Consider the following 19690-nt stretch of genomic DNA (forward strand, 5'->3'; position numbering starts at 1 on the left):
CTAGTCATAGGCTTTATTGACGCAGTCTGGATCGATTGAATTTTCTTGAGAGAATGAACTGGAAGAGCAACTGATAAAGAATAATGTCACTCTGAAGAGAAAAGAAGATTAATTATTTTTTCCATCATCTTAAATACCTCAGTCAGGTAATACACATGATAGGAAATCAGGAGATTGTCTTGTATTGTTGCTACTTAACTGTGGGGATTGAGAATAATCAGCATTAAAATGTAACGAAATTGGCAAACTACTCAGTAATAAATTAAGTCTTTGGGTTTTTTGTTTTTTTTTCCCTTAAAAAGCAGAGAAGAGAACTTGGGCTTTGATATATGCTCTAGACAAGTCTGAATGAGGGAGTACAAAACACTAATACAGAAATACGGAACTTTGAAAAAGTGTGATCAAGCAAGAGCAGGTCTGACAGCAGGTCATATATGAAACTTAAATAGCTTTTCCACAAACTCCATGGTCTAGTATCAGAGGTTTAAAAGATAGTGAGATCAAAGGGACAAAATCCTTCCAACCATGTGATTAAGTCATTTCAGCAAGAGCAGAGCTGCTTCACTGTCATAGCAAAGCTAGGTGTCAAGCAGTATTGGTATTTTTAAACATGACTGGAGAAACTAAGAGAAAAACTGGCTCACAGCAGTCTCAACCTTTCCTGTAAGGAGCACATCTGATGCAGGAAGAAAACAGCTACCAGAGAAAAAGAATGTGTTATGTGAGGGCTATTGCTATTATCCTTATTTCTATCCATGCATTCCCCAAAAGCCAAAGAAAAATCCATTAGCTTTGCAGCATGCCCTAAAATTGAAGCTCTGGCACACCCAGAAATGGTTATAAATCCAAGCTTTAGCACGCCAAGATCAAAGTCAGTGTCGGAGCCCAGGACCATTCAGAAATATTGCCTTGTAACCAAACCACTCCTTTTTAAATCAGGGCGGGGTGGTGGTGGTGGTGAAGTCATGTGCCTCTGCGGACAATTGTATTAACACAAGAAGCTTGGCTTGTTTAGCCTAACCAAAAGGAGGCTGAGGGGAGATAGGATTGCTCTCTATAAATATATCAGAGGGATAAATACCAGAGAGGGAGAGGAATTATTTAAGCTCAGTACCAACGTGGACACAAGAACATATACATATGGATATAAACTGGCCATCAGGAAGTTTAGACTTGAAATTAGATGAAGGTTTCTAACCATCAGAGGAGAGAAGTTCTGGAACAGCCTTCCAAGGGAAGCAGTGGGGGCAAAAGACCTATCTGGTTTCAAGATTAAACTCGGTAGGTTTATGGAGGAGAAGGTATGATGGGATAACATGATTTTGGCAATTAATTGATCTTTAACTATTCACGGTAAATATGCCCAATGGCCTATGATGGAATATTAGATGGGGTGCGATCTGAGTTACTACAGAGAATTCTTTCCTGGGTATCTGGCTGGTGAATCTTGCCCACATGCTCAGGGTTCAGCTGATTGCCATATTTGGGGCTGGGAAGGAATTTTCCTCCAGGGCAGATTAGAAGAGGCCCCAGGGGTTTTTCGCATTCCTCTGCAGCATGGGGCATGGGTCACTTGCTGGGGGATTCTCTGCCCCTTGAAGTCTTTAAACCATGATTTGAGGACTTCAATAGCTCAGACATAGGTGAGAGATTTATTGCAGGAGTGGGTGGGTGAGATTCTGTAGCCTGCATTGTGCAGGAGGTCAGACTAGATGATCATAATGGTCCCTTCCGACCTTAAAGTCTATGATTCTATGAATTATTTTGCAGTCTATCTTCAGTAGAATGCCAGGATGACCAGACAGGGACATCTCCCACACAGGAGAATGTGAAAACAGGAAAAAGAGTAAACTAAAAGTAATTCTACTGCAACCTTGATTGTTTTCATACCATCTCTCTCAACTAGTGGCAATTATAACTAAGGCTACGTTTATGTCATGGAGGTCATGGAAGCCGTGACATTTTATGCTTCAGCCCCTAGGTCTGCGGGACTGGAGCTAGCAGCCAGTGGGGCCCCAGCAGGAGTCCAGCAACAGGCAAGGCTTTTCAAGGTCTCCCTGCAGGGTTTCAGTGACAGGTGACAGCCTCTTCAGGGTTCCAGCACTGACAGCCTTGCGGGGGCGGGGGGGGGTGCGAGAACCCTGCAGCTCCCAGCCACCACAGTGGCAGGGGAAACTGTCGAGCCGCAGCAGCAAATGCCACAGACAGGTCACTCTTCCGTGAATTTTTGTTTATTGCCTGTGACCTGTCTGTGACTTTTACTAAAAATAACCATGACAAAAATCTTAGCCTTAATTATAACCCACAGTCAATGTCAAGCAACTGGCAAACTTGTATACTCAAGAGTTCAGTAGTTTCATTCTTCCTTTAAAGTAGGAAGGGAATGCGTTACCTCTACAGTCAGCTAGGCTTTCCTAGCTGCATACTACTTACCTTTTCCATCATAAAGTGCAAGTCCTGAATCCTCCAGTTCAGCCTCTTTGAGCCAACCTGGTGGGTAACCCAACTGGCGCATGCGATATATAAATGGAGGAAGACTCTTATCTGTGACACCAAGCGCATCTTGAAGTTCTTCACTAGATAGAACATAGGAATACCAAAACTCAAAAATAATCTTCCTATAACCATTGTTATATATTTTAAGACTTTTAGTTGATTTAAGATTAAGTTACTCAGTTACAGAAGTCTCTAGTTATAAAAGCAAGACAGTCACCTTCTAGAGGGAAAAAAAATTGAAGTTGTTTCATTTGTATACCTTGTTAATCCATTGGGATATCTATTTGAATCATTCTATTAGATGCAGAACTACATTAATGTTAAAAATTACAAAGTTAAATGAGAAATCAGGAAATTAGAAAGCTAAAATTCACATTCTAACAGTTCTCATTCTGACATTAACTTGCCTATACAATGCAAATAAATGGATGTATGTCTAAATCTAGATCTTAGAAAGTTGCCTCTACTATGAGAGCCACAATTCATTCTGGATTTGAGAGATGAAACTTATAACCTTTAAGGTAATCTGTATAGGAAAAGACATCCTTCCTGTAAAGCTAGATTAAACTGAAGTGCTGTCTTCTTGTTAAACAGGATAGCCATATTTTATATAGAAAAAACATTTTAAATGAAAAGCTTAAAATTTCCTGAATCCAGCATGAACTGTTTAGGGCCCTAAAAAAGGGTCACAGGAACCACAGAAATATTTGTAGTCTCCCTCATTAAAAGACTAACCTGAGGACTCAGTACATGTCAAATCAGGGAAAACTTTGGACAGGGTAGGATTAATGGGGAAAGTTTCAGCATGAAAAGAAAAACTTGAGGAATTTATCAACACATGAAGACATTTACAAAAGGGGTCTCAACACAACTGAAGGTATAGTTACCAAGAGAATTATTATACAGTAAGTGACAACTTTTGTACATTACAAATAGCAGAAAAGTTATTTGATGCGTCTGTGAGAAGTACAGTGATCCAATCAATGTGTGTGTGTGGGGGGGAGACACGAGGGGGGAAATACCTTATTATTCCTGGTTTAAACTTCCCAAACCTCTCTTCTACTTCATCTGCATGATAACGTTGCTGAAAGTTCTGGTTACTTGCTTCACCACAGGCTTCCATGAACTCTCTTCTTTTCTCACTTATACGGGTAGCGTTCCGTGGCTTAAAGACAATAGAGTTGGGAGACTCACCATAATGCAACTTGCAATTTAAGCACACAATTCACTCAACCCAAACCAAGTTATTAAAAGCTGCTTGAAAGTTACCCGTCAAGGGCATGGAACACATCTTACATCAAAAGACCAAGGCCAGCTCATTGTTTCACTGAATGGTTTTATTTTTATTATAACTTCCAGTGTAACTTAGAAATCTGCCAGCTTCAGTAGGAAAGCTAGAAACATGTAAAGAGACTTTTCTTTAAAAAGGAAGGATCAAACTACACCTCTACCCAGATATAACGCGACCTGATATAACGCAGGTTCGCATACAATGCGGTAAACCTCCGACACGCTGCTCTGAGCAGCGTGTTAAGGGTGCCGGGCTGGGGCCGAGGGGTTGGATAAGAGGCAGAAGGTCTCAGGAGGGGTCAGGGGCTCCCCCTGCCCCAGGTCTGGGAGGCAGGAGCAGGGGGTGGGGCCTGCAGTCCCAGAGTGGCCCGGGGGATTCGTGGGGGGCCAGGAGCAGCCCGCTCCGCTTCCCTCGCCCCAGCCGTGTTACTCAGGGGAGGGGATTTGGGGGAAGGGATCCCCCCTGCACTCACCGGCAGCGACGGAAGTGGAGCAGCCCGGCCCCAGCCCACTCCACTCCACTCTGCCAGCTCCCAGCTGCAGTGCTCCACTTCCCACCAGAGGTGAGCGCGGGACCTTTCCCCAACCAACATGTCTGGGGCTGGGGAAAGGAAAGCAGAGCGGGCTGGGGCTGCATCGCTCCGCTTCCTGCTGCCGGTGAGTGCAGAGGGCATCCTTTCCCCAACCTCCCCACACTCACCGGTGGTAGGAAGTGAAGCAGCCCAGCCCCAGCCCGCTCCACTCCGCCAGCTCCCAGCTGCGGCACTCTGCTTCCCACCGCCAGTGAGTACAGGGGGTGTCCTTTCCCCAACCTCCCCACACTCACCGGCAGTGGGAAGCAGAGCACCGCAGCTGGGAGGTGGCGGAGTGGAGTGGGCTGGGGCCGCATTGCTCCGCTTCCCGCCACTGCCAGTGAGTGCCTTTTAGGGGGCAGGGGGCGAGGGGTCAAAAGAAAGTTTGATATAATGCAGTTTCACGTACAACACGGTGAGATTTTTTGTCTCCCGAGGACCACATTGTATCAGGGTAGAGGTGTATTATGCTACGATAGGCTCATTTAAAATACTGATTTAAATCTCTGAAGTTACAAGTGTTACGGAGATATACAATACAGTTATTCATCTTTAATTAAAGATCATGACCAATATGATTCTTCCCATTCTACAAATGTCCTGTTGCACCGAAATATGTTTTGTGTAATTCAGAGACAATCTTAGATATTGAAGAAAAGTTTACCTTTGGACAATCTTTCATCTGATGCTCTTCAGAACCACAATTGAAACAATGAGGTTTTGGCCTATTTAAGGAAAGCAATAAAATAAATTTATATTGTAAGTTTATCCCTTTAAAAGTGTACTTCTGAAGTGAAGTGCATACTTATTCTTCATTATTCTATTACATGCAGAGATTTACATTAACTTGAAATATATTCAGTTTTAAGAAATATGTAAAGTAACTTGTGTACTATACCTAAACATACATCTTCCTCCCAATTTTTGTAGTTTAAACAAAAATAAAAAAAATCACATCTTCCTATTTAAAAAAAGTGTTTCTGTTGCTGTTAGGTGAAACATGAGAAACTAATCACGGAGAAAGCCACATAAAGCACTATCAAATGCAGAAAACAAAAACTGAAAAGATAAGAATTGAAGTAATATTTCCAGACAGAAATTAGATTATGTCCCTTTAGGAAGATAGTGACCATTAAAGAACTCTCTTTCCTTTGACTGAAATATGTTTTAATGAAAGTTATATAAATGTCAATAGTATGCTAGTTGCTTTGCAAATAGCTAGCAAGGTAAGATCAGGTTTCTGCCCCCCACACCTTACAATCTAGACAACCAGGGCATAGGGGGCTATCAACCCTGTAATGGAAATATTGGAGGGGTTCTGCTGCCATGTGAACTCATGTAAGCCGGGGGAGGGGAAGAGGCATGGAGGTGGCAACAGGACTCTCTGGGACTAGAGAAGCCGCTGAAGGGATGGGCGCAGGACCTGGAGTGGATGGAGAGGCTGTGGTGCCACCTGGGATCAAGTGGGGGAGCAGGACCCGAAGGGGCTGGAATGGGTCTAGTAGCAACCCTGGGATCCTCCTTCCCAGCCTGGAGCCAGCTCCCAGTACCTCCCACTCTGCTCCCCCATTTGCAAGGAGCTTCCACGCTCCCTGCAGACAACACAAAGGCTGAGGGAAAAGATGGAAAGGAGAGAATTATAAAAGCGATGTAGTTGAAGGATTCAGTTAAAAGGACACTATCTACTTCACAGATATGCTGTAAACCACTATTTTCAGATGCTATACCACCACTCTGGATTATTATAAGAACATTTTAGAAATCTCATTTACTTGCTAATATGCTCATTTCACTGTCTGAATTTCTCTCATCTAGGAAAATGAAATTTGAAGCCAGTTTCAATTTTGTTTGTTGTCACAGATTCATTTTCAGGTTCTTAGTGCTTCAGTGATTGGGTCTGAAATGCTGCAAGAGAATACTATCTTGTCCAAAAACAATAGTTCTTGGAATTTGTTTTAAATCATAGAAGTGTTTCTATTGATATTTGATTTTAAAAAGGCTGATTTTCAAAAGTTTTAATATTTGGGCCAAGTTTAAATTTAGTGCCTCTTTGAGCACTTGCTTAGTTAGTTCCCTGTGTGCGTGGTCACTTTTACCAATAGGATAAGGGAGAGCGGATAAAGAGGACAACCAGGGTTGCCAACCCTCTAGGATTGCCCTGGAGTCTCCAGGAATTAAAGATTAATCTTCAAATTAAAGACTACATCATGTGGTGAAACCTCCAGAAACATATCCAGCCAAAACTGGCAACCTTAAGGGCAACCTAGGTTTTAAGGTCTCTTAAAAGGGGTTTGTTTTTAATGACAGAATTGAAAGAGAAGGGGGAGGCATATTTGTTTTCTCAGAAGGTATGATTCAAACAGATTTGGCGCAAATTGTTCTCTCAGAATACTTTATCCACCATCTAGAAGTATCTACAGCGCAGCATGGTTGCAAGTCTACTTTTCTTTCAAAACGTAATATTTCACTTGAGTATGCAGAAGATTATAGAAAAGCTAAACTGAACTTGCCTCCATGACTACTATTTACATTTGAAATAAGGTATTTCAGATGCTGGAAAAACTAGACAGAGGGTCATCCGGAATTTCCAAAGTGATCACTCTGCTGTAATTCTACTTTTCCTCACAATTGCTACACAAACTACTCCAAGATCATTTTCTATTAAATGCAGAGAAAACAGACAAAACAAAAAACGCTGCATAGCACAAAAGCTATGTGACAGCACGTCAATGCAAAGACGACAAGGACATTTATTTAAAAATGCTAGCTAGAAAAAGCGAGCAAAACACAAAACCAGTTAGTTCAGAAACAGATTTTTCTTACACATTAATTTGACTGCCTCTCTTTTGAGCATCCTATATTCCAAACAACCCAAAACTTTTCTAGTGCAAAATTCGATATTGTTAACTTAATTTAGGACCATAAAAAGCAATTTATTCCCCCACATACTGGACCCTAAAATGTGCATTGTGACTATTAAAAAAACTTTTTAAATCTGAAAAAGTTTATAGTTAAGATAAATACAAACCTTTTTGCTTTTACTTGTATTTCTTGCCCGTCCAGAGAGAGAACATGGCTGAAAACTTGCTGGTATCTTAGATTTCAATAAGGAACTGCTACTGTACAAAGCAGAATTTCAATCTTGTTTTAATTGACAGCGATAGTACTTTATACAGAAAAATGTCCCCATGGGTTAAGCTACAAGCGCATCCTCAAGAATAAGTTTCAAGTAGGGCTGTCAATCAATCACTGTTAACTCACACGATTAAGTCAAAATTAACTGTGATTAAAAAAAACTAATCACAATTAATCGCACTGTTAAATAGAGTATCAATTGAAATTTATTAAATATTTTTGGATGTTTTACATTTTCAATATATTGATTTCTATTACAACACAGAATCCAAAGTGTACAGTGATCACTTTATATTATTTTTAATTAAAAATATTTGCACTGTAAAAATTATAAAGAAATAGTATTTTTCAATTCACCTAATACAAGTTCTGTTGCACAATTTACAAATGTAGGGTTTTTTTGGTTACACAATGTAAAACTTTAGAGCCTACAAGTCCACTCAGTCCTACTTCTTGTTCACCCAATTGCTCAGACAAACAAGTTTGGTTACAATTTGCAGGAGATAATCCTGCCCACGTCTTGTTTACAAGGTCACCTGAAAGTGAGAACAGGCGTTCATATGGCACTTTTGTAGCTGGTGTTGCAAGGTATTTGCGTGCCAGATATGCTAAACATTAATATGCCCCTTCATGCTTCGGCCACCATTCCAGAGAACATGCTTCCATGCTGATGATGCTCATTAAAAAAAAAGAGTGCGTTAATTAAATTTATGACTGAGAATTTAGGACTCAGACCCATGGGGACTGAGACTGGGGGGAGAATTGTGTCTCTCCTGTTCTGTTTTATCTGCATTCTACCACATATATTTCATGTTATAGCAGTCTCGGATGATGAACCAGCACATGTTTGTTTTAAGAACACTTGTACAGCAGATTTGGCAAAAACGCAAAGAAGGTACCAATGTGAGATTTCTAAGGATAGATACAGCACTTGACCCAAGGTCTAAGAATATGAAGTGCCTTCCAAAATCTGAGAGGGACGAGGTGTGGAGCATGCTTTCAGAAATCTTAAAAGAACAACATTCCAATGCGGAAACTACTGAACTCGAACCACCAAAAAAGAAAGCCAACCTTCTGCTGGTGGCAGCTGACTCAGACGATGAAAATGAACATACGTTGGTCCGCTCTGCCTTGGATCATTATCAAGCAGAACCCATCATCACCATGGACGCATGTCTTCTGGAATGGTGGTTGAAGCATGATGAGAAATATGAATCTTTAGCGCATCTGGCGCATAAATATCTGCGACGCTGGCTACAACAGTGCCGTGCAAATGCTTGTTCTCACTTTCAGGTGACCTTGTAAACAAGACGTGGACAGCATTATCTCCTTCAAATTGTAACCAAACTTGTTTGTCTGAGCAATTGGCTGAAGTAGGACTGAGTGGACTTGTAGGTTCTAAAGTTTTATATAGTTTTGGTTTTGAATACAGTTATTTTTTTGTACATAATTCTGCATTTGTAATTTCAATTTCATTATAAAGAGATTGCACTACAGTACTTGTATGAGGTGAATTGAAATATACTATTTCTTTTGTTTTTTTACAGTGCAAATATTTGTAATCAAAAATAAAAGTGAGCTCTGTACACTTTGTATTCTGTGTCATAATTGAAATCAATATATTTGAAAATGTAAAACATCCAAAAATATTTAAATTGGTATTCTATTATTAACCATGTGATTAATCGCAATTTTTTTTAATCACTTGACAGCCCTAGTTTCAAGTTACAGAAATTCCAATTGCAGTCCACTATAAACTTATTCACTGAAATATCTGTACAAAGGAGTCCCCACCTGAACGCTTGACTTACTCAGTACGTATTGCCACCTGCCAAAACAGACAGAAGCTTCCTTGGCTAAGCCTAAAGGGAGTCTTCCTTTGGCCTTGCCACTAGAAGCTAAATTAAGGTGTATGTCACCCTTTATATATGTAAACAGACCTCAGAAATAAAAAGCAACAGATACATTTAAAGAAAATATCAAGGTTGAGACCAAAAGGTTTATTTCCCCCCACCCCCTGCAAAGTCTTTCCCTTCTCCTTTACTATCAGACACATCAAACCATCCTCTTCTTTCATGTAGCTACTTTCTTGGAAGCCACTAAAATATTTACATTGACCAGAACCCTACTCTCTAAAGTACTAAATAGTAGAGAAGCTGTGCTAATTTCAATTTCCTGATAGTTTACGAAAAAGCAGACGACAGGAAGAGCAAATTATAATGTGATGTGTATGCGGTCAAAAGGCAGACATAACAAACCCAGGTTGGCCTGCTAAACAGATGGGATTTCTCACTCACTGCAGGCACACTTTAAATCATTTACAGAATTATAAAGCAATAGGGCAGACATTTTGGGCTTCTGGACTGTGAATGTCCCCCTTTACTACAGTCCTAACAAAATGTAGAGATCCTAGAAATACTTTGTGGCGCTTTAAACAGACTTTGGCCTTTTTGCAGGCAGGAAGTGAATGGGAAGGAGAAGAGAAGAGGATAGAACATCCAATTTCTGTTTGTATTTTTTTTAATATATATAATTTCTTCTGAAATTAAGAACTATCACATAAATAAGAATGTTCTACCTGAGTTCCAGCTCTCAAATACTGAAGAGAGCAACTGGAAAAATGGATTAAAATATTCTCTGCTTAAATATGACTCATTTTCCCCCAAAAATTTCAAGATGTAGTTAAAATTTAGTCAAAACACCAGAGTACATTTAGGATTTGTTAGCTCTCCCTCCTCACCACTTTAAATAAATTGCTTTATAGAAGTAAACAGCCAGCATTTCTGGAATAAGCAGTCATTCCAGAGCCTGTCACACGTGGTCCCAACAGCAATTCTTGGATTGACAGCAGAGCATGTTTATGGGAATGCAACATTCATTCATGCAGAACATGATTCCTTCAATGAACAAGTCAACCATATTAGACATCTATCATCCAACTACTTTAAAACTTTTGAAATACTAGTAGTAATAATACTACTTCAGTTGATTTCAGATACAACACTGATATGACCCAGCAGACTGTCATAGTTAGAAGTTTTAAAAAAAATTGCAGAAAAAGTTTTAATCTCAACTTTGTGTCTGATTGTGTTATTTGGTTATATAAACAGAAAAAGGAGCTCCATTTTACTAAACAGGATACTTGGGTATTTCCCATCCTTCTGTCAGCTGTGGATTTTCATTTAATATAGGTTGTCCCAGTTTATCAAGACAAAAATTGGTAAAATACAGAACACTTCCTACAACCTGTTGAAAGAGTCAGAAAATTGTCAGTATTTCAATCAGATTACCTGATATTAGAAAGGCACAGTATTTTAATATTTCAAAAATAATGGAATTAGTTTATTTCCTATTTAAGGATTTAAACATAACAAAAACATCCCTCCATGCCTTCTGAATGTACATATAGGTAAATTTTCCAAGTATTACGCAGCTAAAGCACCATGAATTCTAATAAAGTCAATCAGAGTTACGTTGCTAAAACCTTGCATATCTTCATAATGACATTGTGGACTAAATGTAAGAATAGAACTTTGGAACTATTTGTATTACCAGTGAAGAATATAAAGTTTAACTTACACTGAAAGCTTCCTTAATTTTTTTTATTGTATTACAGCTTGTCACTTTATGGTCCTCTTCCAACAGAATACTGGATGGCTAATATGAAAAGTCGAAAAAAAACCACATAAAAAACTCCTTAATTGCTGCAAATAAAACACAGATGATATAATTGCCAATTCCAGCTTTTCATTGCCATGTACACACAAATTAACCACATGCTAGTATATGAAGTATGAGACTTGTAGGCTAGTGGTAGTACTGTGTACAACCCAAGATGCAACATGGCTAGAACCTTGGTGTCACGGGCTGGGAATGCTATGGAGGAAACATGCTCGGCCTCTGGGACGGCAAGAAGAAAAGGGAGGGTTGGGAGGAGAGGGTGAAGAGAAATGCCGTGTTTCACTTAATGAACTATCTACTTCTAAGACAAAGTAGTATCTCCTTCCAAACGTTTAAGAAAAATATACCATTTGTAAGTAGCAGGAAAAATCTTTCCGTAATTTGGATACACTAGCAGTGTGATATTGCAACCAAAAAAGTGGAGGGAAAAAACCCAAACCATTATCTTTCTATAAACTCAGACTTTAAGACCAGAATAGTCCATCATGATCATCTAGTCTAAACTCCTGCACATTGCAGGCCACAGAACTTCATCCACCCAACTCCTATCATAGGCCCATAACCTCTGGCTGAGTTACTAAAGTCCTCAAAATACGATTTAAAGACTTCAAGTTACAGAGAATCCACCATTTATACTAGTTTAAACCTGCAAGTGACCCACACCCAGTGCTGCAGAGGAAGGCAAAAAAAACAACAACTCAGGATCTCTGCCAATCTGACCCGGAGGAAATTCCTTCCCAATGACATATATGGCAAACAGTTAGACTCTGAGGATGTGGGCAAGATCCACCAGCCAGACATCTGGGAAAGAATTCTCTATAGTAACTTAGAGCCTTCCCCATCTACTTTGCCATCACCAGCCATTGGAGATATTTGCTGCTAACAGTCGCAGATCAGCTACGTGCCATTGTAGGCAGTCTCATACTCTCCACAAACTTAACTGGTTTCAAGACTGAACTTAATAAGTTTTACCCCACTACTCCCCTTGGAAGGCTGTTCCAGAACTTCACTCCTCTGATGGTTAGAAATCCATGTCTAATTTCAAGCCTAAACTTGCCGATGGCCAGTTTATATCCATTTGTTCTTATGTCCACATTGGCGCTTAACTTAAATAACTCCTCCCCCTCCCTGGTATTTATCCCTCTGATGTATTTATAGAGAGCAATCATATTTTCTCTCAGCCTTCTTTTAGTTAGGCTCAACAAGCCAAACTCTTTGAGTCTTGTCTCATAAAATAGGGTTTTCAGTCCTCCGATCATCTTAGTAACCTGAACCTGTTCCAGTTTGAATTCATCTTTCTTAAACATAGGAGACCAGAATTGCACACAGTAGTCCAGATGAGGTCTATATTCTTTGAACTTATATACCTGAGGCTTAACATTGAAGTGGGTCCTTTCTGGTTCAGCTCTCTGTTGCTCCTCATATTTTTGAACTAAACTAGAAATAAAATCCTCAATTTCTTGATGATACTGCCTGCAAAAGGTAGAAATATAAGAGAATACAACAGACTGCATGTGTGTATTTAAGGATTCCTGAAACTGAAATTATAAATTTTGAACACTGTATTAAGTTACTTTGTTCAATGTTCAGGATAAGAATTTTATTTTGGAACCTTTTATTGCTAGATGTGTACATCTTAAGGTACAGCTGGTAAATCTAACTTTCATGCTGCCCCAATGTAACCAACACATCACATCTATAAATTGGAAAAGAAAGACGTACAAATGTATTAAAAAGAAAATTCAAAACTGCAACCATGCTATTTAATATAGCTTTTGTGGATTTCAGAACTGGATTAAATAATGAAAAGAAATTAAACAGACAAATGGAACTGGATGCCACATATCCAGCCACATAGTTAGATCAAGATTAGAACAAAAAAAAACAAAACAAAAACAAAAAATCTGGTTTTACATTAAAAAAATTATAAGTAACTACCAAGGACACTTGCATAAGTAGTGTAAAATATTGGCTAAACATCAAGAAAGACTTTGTACTTGAGAAACTATTCCACAGTCCACTTTCTCAAGGAAAATGGTACAAGTCCCATTGCTTGGAATGCTTAAATTAAACTGGATAAAGTACTACAAACTGGCTCCAAGTAGGATATAGGACAAGGGAAAAATAGAAACAGAAATATACTACAGACCCAATAGTTATATCCCTCCTCCAACTTTTTCAGATTTTACAATACTTCACACTTCTTTTCCCACTCATTTGGCTGCTCTAAAATTGACTGAGACAAACCATAAGCATCAGTTTGTGGATTCTTTCAAAGATATTTTCTTTTTAAAAAATGATGTATATGAACAGCAGAAAAAGTCTAATGACTGTTTTAAATGAGAAATAAGTTAGCAACAAATCCAAATATTCCTTTAAAAAGAATATTCAAAATTTTGCAATACTAGTAACAAAGAAGTTAGTAATATTAGACTGCACGCTAAATTTCAGCCTTTAGTACCTATTTACAACCAAACTCCTGATGGCTTTATACTTTTATCTAACAGTTCTGTTACTTATAATACTGCAAAACAGTAGCAGCTATATTTAAAAGGGACACAAACAACTGTTAAGTGACATTTCTATCTGAAAAGGTACGTACAACTGTTAAAAGTAACCCTTACTATACTTAAAATTAGAGAAAAAGTTTTCAGTTTGTTCATTTTGTGCATTTGAAAGCAATATATATATTATATATAGTCCGTTTCACTACACTGTGGCCAGATGACCTTATCAGAAACACAGAGGTCTGGGGAACTCAGACTCATTTTCCTCAAGCCCTAAAAACGGTGATTACTAAAGCAGCAGCAGAGCTGAAACTGAAAATAAGAAGGGCAGCTGACAGGTGTGTGCATAAAAAGGAAGGGAAGGAGAGGTATGTCTGAGAATATTTTGTATTGCCAATCTTGTGCCCATCTAAAGAGAGGCTTCTAAATATAAGCACTAAACACCCATTTCAGAACTTAAAGGATGTTCTGTCAAACACCTTTAAAAAAAGGTTTCAGAGTAACAGCCGTGTTAGTCTGTATTCGCAAAAAGAAAAAGGAGTACCTGTGGCACCTTAGAGACTAACCAATTTATTTGAGCATGAGCTTTACACGAAAGCTCATGCTCAAATAAATTGGTTAGTCTCTAAGGTGCCACAGGTACTCCTTTTTCTTTTTGCGAATACAGACTAACACGGCTGTTACTCTGAAACCAGTTGGAAACAGGATATTAAAGACATTTTGCTATAACTGAATAAGTAACCAGGGTACAATAGGTTTATATCAGACTGTTGTAACACAGCCATAGATGGGTTAATACATGTCACAGTTGCACACTAACAAATCCCAAACAAAGGCAATCTTAAAAGGGAATTAGACTGACACTTTATTAGCAGGGGAAGTTACTTACTTTGAAATAACGTTGTTCATAAATAAAATCTGTAACAAAGGTCCATCTAACTTAGAACTGTCCACTGAAAGTCCACTGGAAGGAAAAAAAGATACTGTAAAGTTACTGTGTAATTACTTTCCCCTCCTTTCTGCAAGAACAGTGTGTGCAGCAGCCCACCCATTTTATCACAGCAATGCCACTAGTCAAGGGGATGCTCACTTTCCCCAAGGCAGACACGCAGTAGGCTTGGCCAATACAAATGCTATTTGCTTTTCACCGATTCTGTTATTCTAGGCTACAGTTCTCCCACGGTTTAAATCCAGTTTTTACACCTCAAGCAACGCAGCAGGAAATGTCAATAAGTTGCTTGAAAGACTATTACTGCTTTCCTCTTACTAGTAATTGGCACATGTAAGAAATACAACAGGCTGCAGTTTAACTCAAAATTGACAGATCACCACAAATATATGTATTCAATTAGTATTTATTCAGTGAGAAATTTCCAGCAGGTCAAAGTGATTATCAGATCTGATCATTATTGTTACTCAATTTCAGAGAAATCCATTTTCTTAAAGGTTATGTCAACAGTTATTTATATAAAAAGATAAAACATCTTTAAATTCTACATATTCAAGTCTGAATGCACAGAGATCGTGTCCAGAGTGCTCAGACATTTTAGAAACCAAATAACTTTAAACACAAACAATAAATGAAACCTTTTCTAGAAAAGATCATTTTATACGTTCACGGTGCTCGTGTAGAAGATAGTGATTAGGCAAGCTACCTATGCTCTAAAAGGGTCTACGTTAAATATACTCATTGATTAGATCTTGTATTACTAAGGGCATGTCTGCACTACAAAGTTAAGTCAGTGTAACTATGTAAGCATGCACACTACAGCATTTCTCCTGCTGCTGTAACTCACCCGCTATGTCGACACAGTAAGTCCACATGGACTAGAGGCATAAGGCTTAGTCAACGTAGTTCGGGTTACTTGCATTGCCTGTTGGCTATCAGGCTAACTGACAGCTCTGTGAGAGGGAGGGGGTGTTCCAGCTGTGAGCCCCAGCAGTACTGACAGCTGGAACCTTGCTGCCCAGTACTAAGAGCCCAAGCCGTGGGCTCCCCACAGAGTTCCCAGCTGGAGTCCAGCTGCCACCCAGGGCCCTCAGCTCGAGCTCCCAGCTGGAGCCTCGCTGTCACTGGGAGAGCCCTAGGCAGCAGCCAGGCTCCAGCTGGGAGCTCTGCAGGGAGCTGAGAGCCTGGGCTCTCAAACCCCCATTCCCCCGCCTTAAGTCACTGTAAGCGCTCCTGGTGAGGACACGTACCGCCAACAGAAGGAGAGTAGTGTGAACATGAAAAACTGCAGCAATTGCTGTGGTGGCCGTAAGTTGGCCTAACATAGGTCCATTTTATGTCTACAATACACAATTGCTTGAGTGTTCCAACTTGAAAAGTCAATATTAACATACCTTGGTCGTGTCAGAATCTTCAGTTTTCTTCTAAGTTCTTGATGTTAATTACTTGTCAAGGAACACAGGTTTCCTCTATATTAATCATTAGAATCAAAGTATACCACTTTAAGAAAGAATCAACTCTTACAATAGTTGTACTGAACAGCGAACAGGATTTTGGGCTCTTTCACTTACTTTACTACACTACATAAAGCCATTCATAAACTCACCAACCAAAAAAATGAACTTAGAGGGCTAGAACAAAGTGAGTGTGAAAAGCAGATTTAAAGAGAGAAAATTGTCTTTCTAAACACAGACTCACAATATGCACACATACCACAATGATGGTATTTTGTCTCTACTTGATAGGCATCTACTCTGGATGATACATCACTCCCATGGCAGAAGCTACAGTTAAAATTACTCAAATAAAACTGACCAAAGCAAGCATTACAGGGAGAGAAAGCAATGCAAGGAAAGTCAGAAGTAAATGGAGAACTAAGATATGGACAAGTTCAAGCCTAAAACTATAAGTTGTGAAAGGAAATTTAAAGAACCAGACAGTGATCATCATTTAAAAAACCCCACTATACAAAGACAAATATGCTGAATAAATTAAGAAATACAAACAGGCAGGACTAACAGTCACATTTGGCCCTAGTATACATATTTCCTCCACAAATACCTTCATCTCCACAAAAGGAAAAAACATTAATTTAAAAAGAAACTCCAAATACTTTACTCAGTCCAGCAGTTTCACAGTTTGAAAGTGCCAAGAAATACTTTGCAGTTAGACTAAACAAAACAGGAGAATAAAACTTTAGCTACAAAGAGCATTTCCGAGTCCACCTTGTTGTCACCTTGCTTAAAAACAAGTTAACATCTAAGACACTGGTAACTCGGGACGCAGTGTAAAACTACAGCTTTTATTCTGGTTTAAAATTCAACATAAAAATGTACAAATTGATTTTTAAATTCTAAACTATAAGACGCTTATTGGTGCTTTCCTTTATTCTGGAAAACAAATAGGTTGAAGTACCAAGAGAAAAATTGTTTTTTAAATACACTTTCCATCTCATTTACACATTTTTAGTTGTAACACAAGATGATCAAGAATCCAAATCTTTCCACCACAAAAACAAAAACTGAAAACTCAAGGCCAAAGAGGATGAAGAGGAATTCAGACCTGCCAACTCTCTTTCATTTGAGGAACGAGAGCCTTCTCATTTTAGATTAATTGGTAAAAAATTGTTTAACAAAAACACAAGCCAACCAACCCCCAAAAGCCACATCTCTCACCCTCATATGATGAAAAGGACTGTACAAAAACTATTTCATTTAAATGACTCTAAAAAGAATTGCTCTTCAAGTTACTTACTCACCATTTTGTTGGATTACATAAAGTTACAAAATGCAAAAGTAATTCAGAACAAGGCGAGCATTGCATCCATCCCTTCAAACTAAAAATGATCTTTTAAATGGTCAAAGCTTGAGACAGCCGCAAAAACGTGACCCTCAGACCAGCCAGGGATCTTTTTTCTTTACTGTAACATCCAATACCCCTAGGAATCCAGACTTGTTTCAAACTATGATGATTTGAGTTAGAATCACTTTTTTCTTTAAAGGAGATTTTTAAAACAGCTCATCAAGCCATACTTTGTGTTATTGCCCAGATGACACAGCCCCGGAGAAAATCACTACGACCTGAGTGAGGTGGCGGAACTCACAGCAAAACCCAAACTAGACTCAGTGACCACGGAGTAGCAAGGCCTCACCCCGGTGAAGCAGAGACCACGTTCATTAGGGGGTGGGGAGAGGAGGAGGAGGAGAGAGAGTTGAGAGGGAGGGAGAAAGACACCCCCCCGCCGCCACCCCGGCAGTAGGGAAGAGGCGGCGCCCCTCCTTCGGGGGAGGGTAGAGGGGCTGAAAGGTTTTATGCCTCGCGGGCCAAGGAGACCCCTCAGCCCAGGCCCTGGAGAAGCAGGAACTGAGGCTGCACCGGAAAGGAACCAGCATAAGGGTCGAAACTAGACCGCGGTTCGGGCTGTTCCCTGCCCGGGGATGAACCGAAACCAGGCCCAGATCCCTCCTGTCAGGATATTCTCGGACCGCAGCTGCCGCACCGTCTCCTCGGAGTCCCTCAGCCGCTCCCGCAGCGTCTCCTTGGCCTCCTCCAGCTCCTCGTCCTCCTCGAAGCGGGTATGAAGCGGCTGCGCCGTCGGGGCCGCTGCCTCGTCCCCGTCCAGCTGCTCGAAGAGCTCGCGATCCCCGAAGTCCACCTCCGCCGCCATCTTAGGCTGCGGCAGGAAGCGGGGGGGAGAGGTCAAGGGGCAAAGGGCAGAGGTAACGGCCGCCGCAGCCGCTCAAAGCGCGGAGGGTGGGGGAGGAGAGGCGGAGCGGGATCTCAACGGGAACGGCCTCGTCACCGCAGAGTGGCGGTGGCCTCCAAAAACTGCAAATCCCGGCATGCAACAGCGCAATTTAATCATAGCGGTTTATAGGCCAACGACGCTTTACAGTGTAGCATTAGAAGTCCACGGGGCGGGTTTAGAGCAAGAAGGAGCGTGGCATGTTGGGATTTCTACCCCTCCCCGCTAAATTCCAGGTGGCGCATTGTATGCTGGGATTTGTAGTCCAGAGGGGATGGTTTGGGCTGAATTTGAAGATTTGGCTGGTGCCACAATAATGTACATATATGCATAGAAGGATCTAGCATCTCTTGTACATGTAAAAAGGGAACATAGATAGGATCTAATGCTAATTTTACTCTCCTATGGTGAAAAGGATCCCAAAAAGCTGTTCAAGATCTTCTGAGGACACTCTAGAAATACAAAATATTAACAGTGGTTCTTAAAGAAGCAAATATAGGACTTTCCAACTAATATGAGAAATAAAACCCATATTTCAGATGACAGAGCCTGGATGTAGCATTGTTTGTTGATGTTATTTATTACACATAATACTGCAAATCTCTACCCACAGCCTGTGCTCAGAAACTAGCTAGAACCACCTGTATAGAAAGGTAGGAGCTGAGAACAGACTACCAAAAAGCTATTGCTATACTTTTACTAAATGCATAGATAGCAGGCACAGCAGAGCGCTCTCCCCTTTGGCCAGTGATTTCTTGAAAAAATGTTACTGTTTTCAGCTTACGGCTTACTTCTTCAAAAGATAGACCTCACTAGTTTTAACAGGGGTGGGGAAAGGTACTCCGCAAAGCTCATCATTTTTGCTTATATCAAGCATGGTAGATTGCCCTTAAAGGATATAAATAGGACCGGACCAAATTCACAGTCCATTGTGGTCAATTTCATGGTCATAGCATTTTTTAAATTGCAAATTTCACAATTTCAGCTATTTAAATGTGAAATTTCATGGTGTTGTAATTGTAGGGGTCCTGACCCAAAAAGGAGTTTTGGGGAGTCACAAGGTTGTCAGGAGAGTTGTAGTACTGCTACCCTTACTTCTGCACTGTTGCTGGCAGCGGCGCTGCCTTCAGAGCTGGGCAGCTGGTGAGTGGTGGCTCTGACTAGGAGCCTAGCTCCAAAGGCAGAGCCGCTGCCAGCAGCGGCCCAGAAGGAAGGATGACATAGTATAGTATTATTACCCTTACTGCTGGGCTGCTGCCTGTAGGGCTGAGCCCTCAGTCAACAACCACCACTCTCTGGCTACCCAGCTCTGAAG

General features: G+C 40.3%; 1 protein-coding gene across 7 annotated transcripts in view; it reads right to left on the reverse strand.

Moving 5' to 3' along the window:
* The window catches only part of ZCCHC8 (zinc finger CCHC-type containing 8), a 32285-nt gene extending 13965 nt beyond the window's left edge, over nucleotides 1-18320 (reverse strand). For 2 of the 7 annotated variants that reach the window (XR_013348060.1, XR_013348059.1), the window contains exons 1-9: nucleotides 16025-17988; nucleotides 14571-14645; nucleotides 12542-12647; nucleotides 11073-11150; nucleotides 10636-10739; nucleotides 7387-7452; nucleotides 5023-5083; nucleotides 3519-3661; nucleotides 2434-2576 (exon numbers count right to left, since the gene is read on the reverse strand). Coding sequence is in view for 5 of the 7 variants with exons in the window: in XM_077835080.1 (XP_077691206.1) it covers nucleotides 2434-2576; nucleotides 3519-3661; nucleotides 5023-5083; nucleotides 7387-7452; nucleotides 10636-10739; nucleotides 11073-11150; nucleotides 12542-12647; nucleotides 14571-14645; nucleotides 16025-16067; nucleotides 18108-18297 (1009 nt within the window). In the remaining 2 variants the exon portion in view is untranslated. Of the gene's footprint in view, nucleotides 1-2433; nucleotides 2577-3518; nucleotides 3662-5022; nucleotides 5084-7386; nucleotides 7478-10635; nucleotides 10740-11072; nucleotides 11151-12541; nucleotides 12648-14570; nucleotides 14646-16024; nucleotides 17989-18107 lie in introns of those variants that run through there. The other 5 variants (XM_077835080.1, XM_077835075.1, XM_077835079.1 and 2 more) reach the window with 5 other exon arrangements.
* Between the last annotated feature and the right edge of the window lie 1370 nt (nucleotides 18321-19690).

The sequence above is a fragment of the Eretmochelys imbricata genome, chromosome 15, assembly GCF_965152235.1.
Source record: "Eretmochelys imbricata isolate rEreImb1 chromosome 15, rEreImb1.hap1, whole genome shotgun sequence".
Lineage (NCBI taxonomy): Eukaryota > Metazoa > Chordata > Testudines > Cheloniidae > Eretmochelys > Eretmochelys imbricata.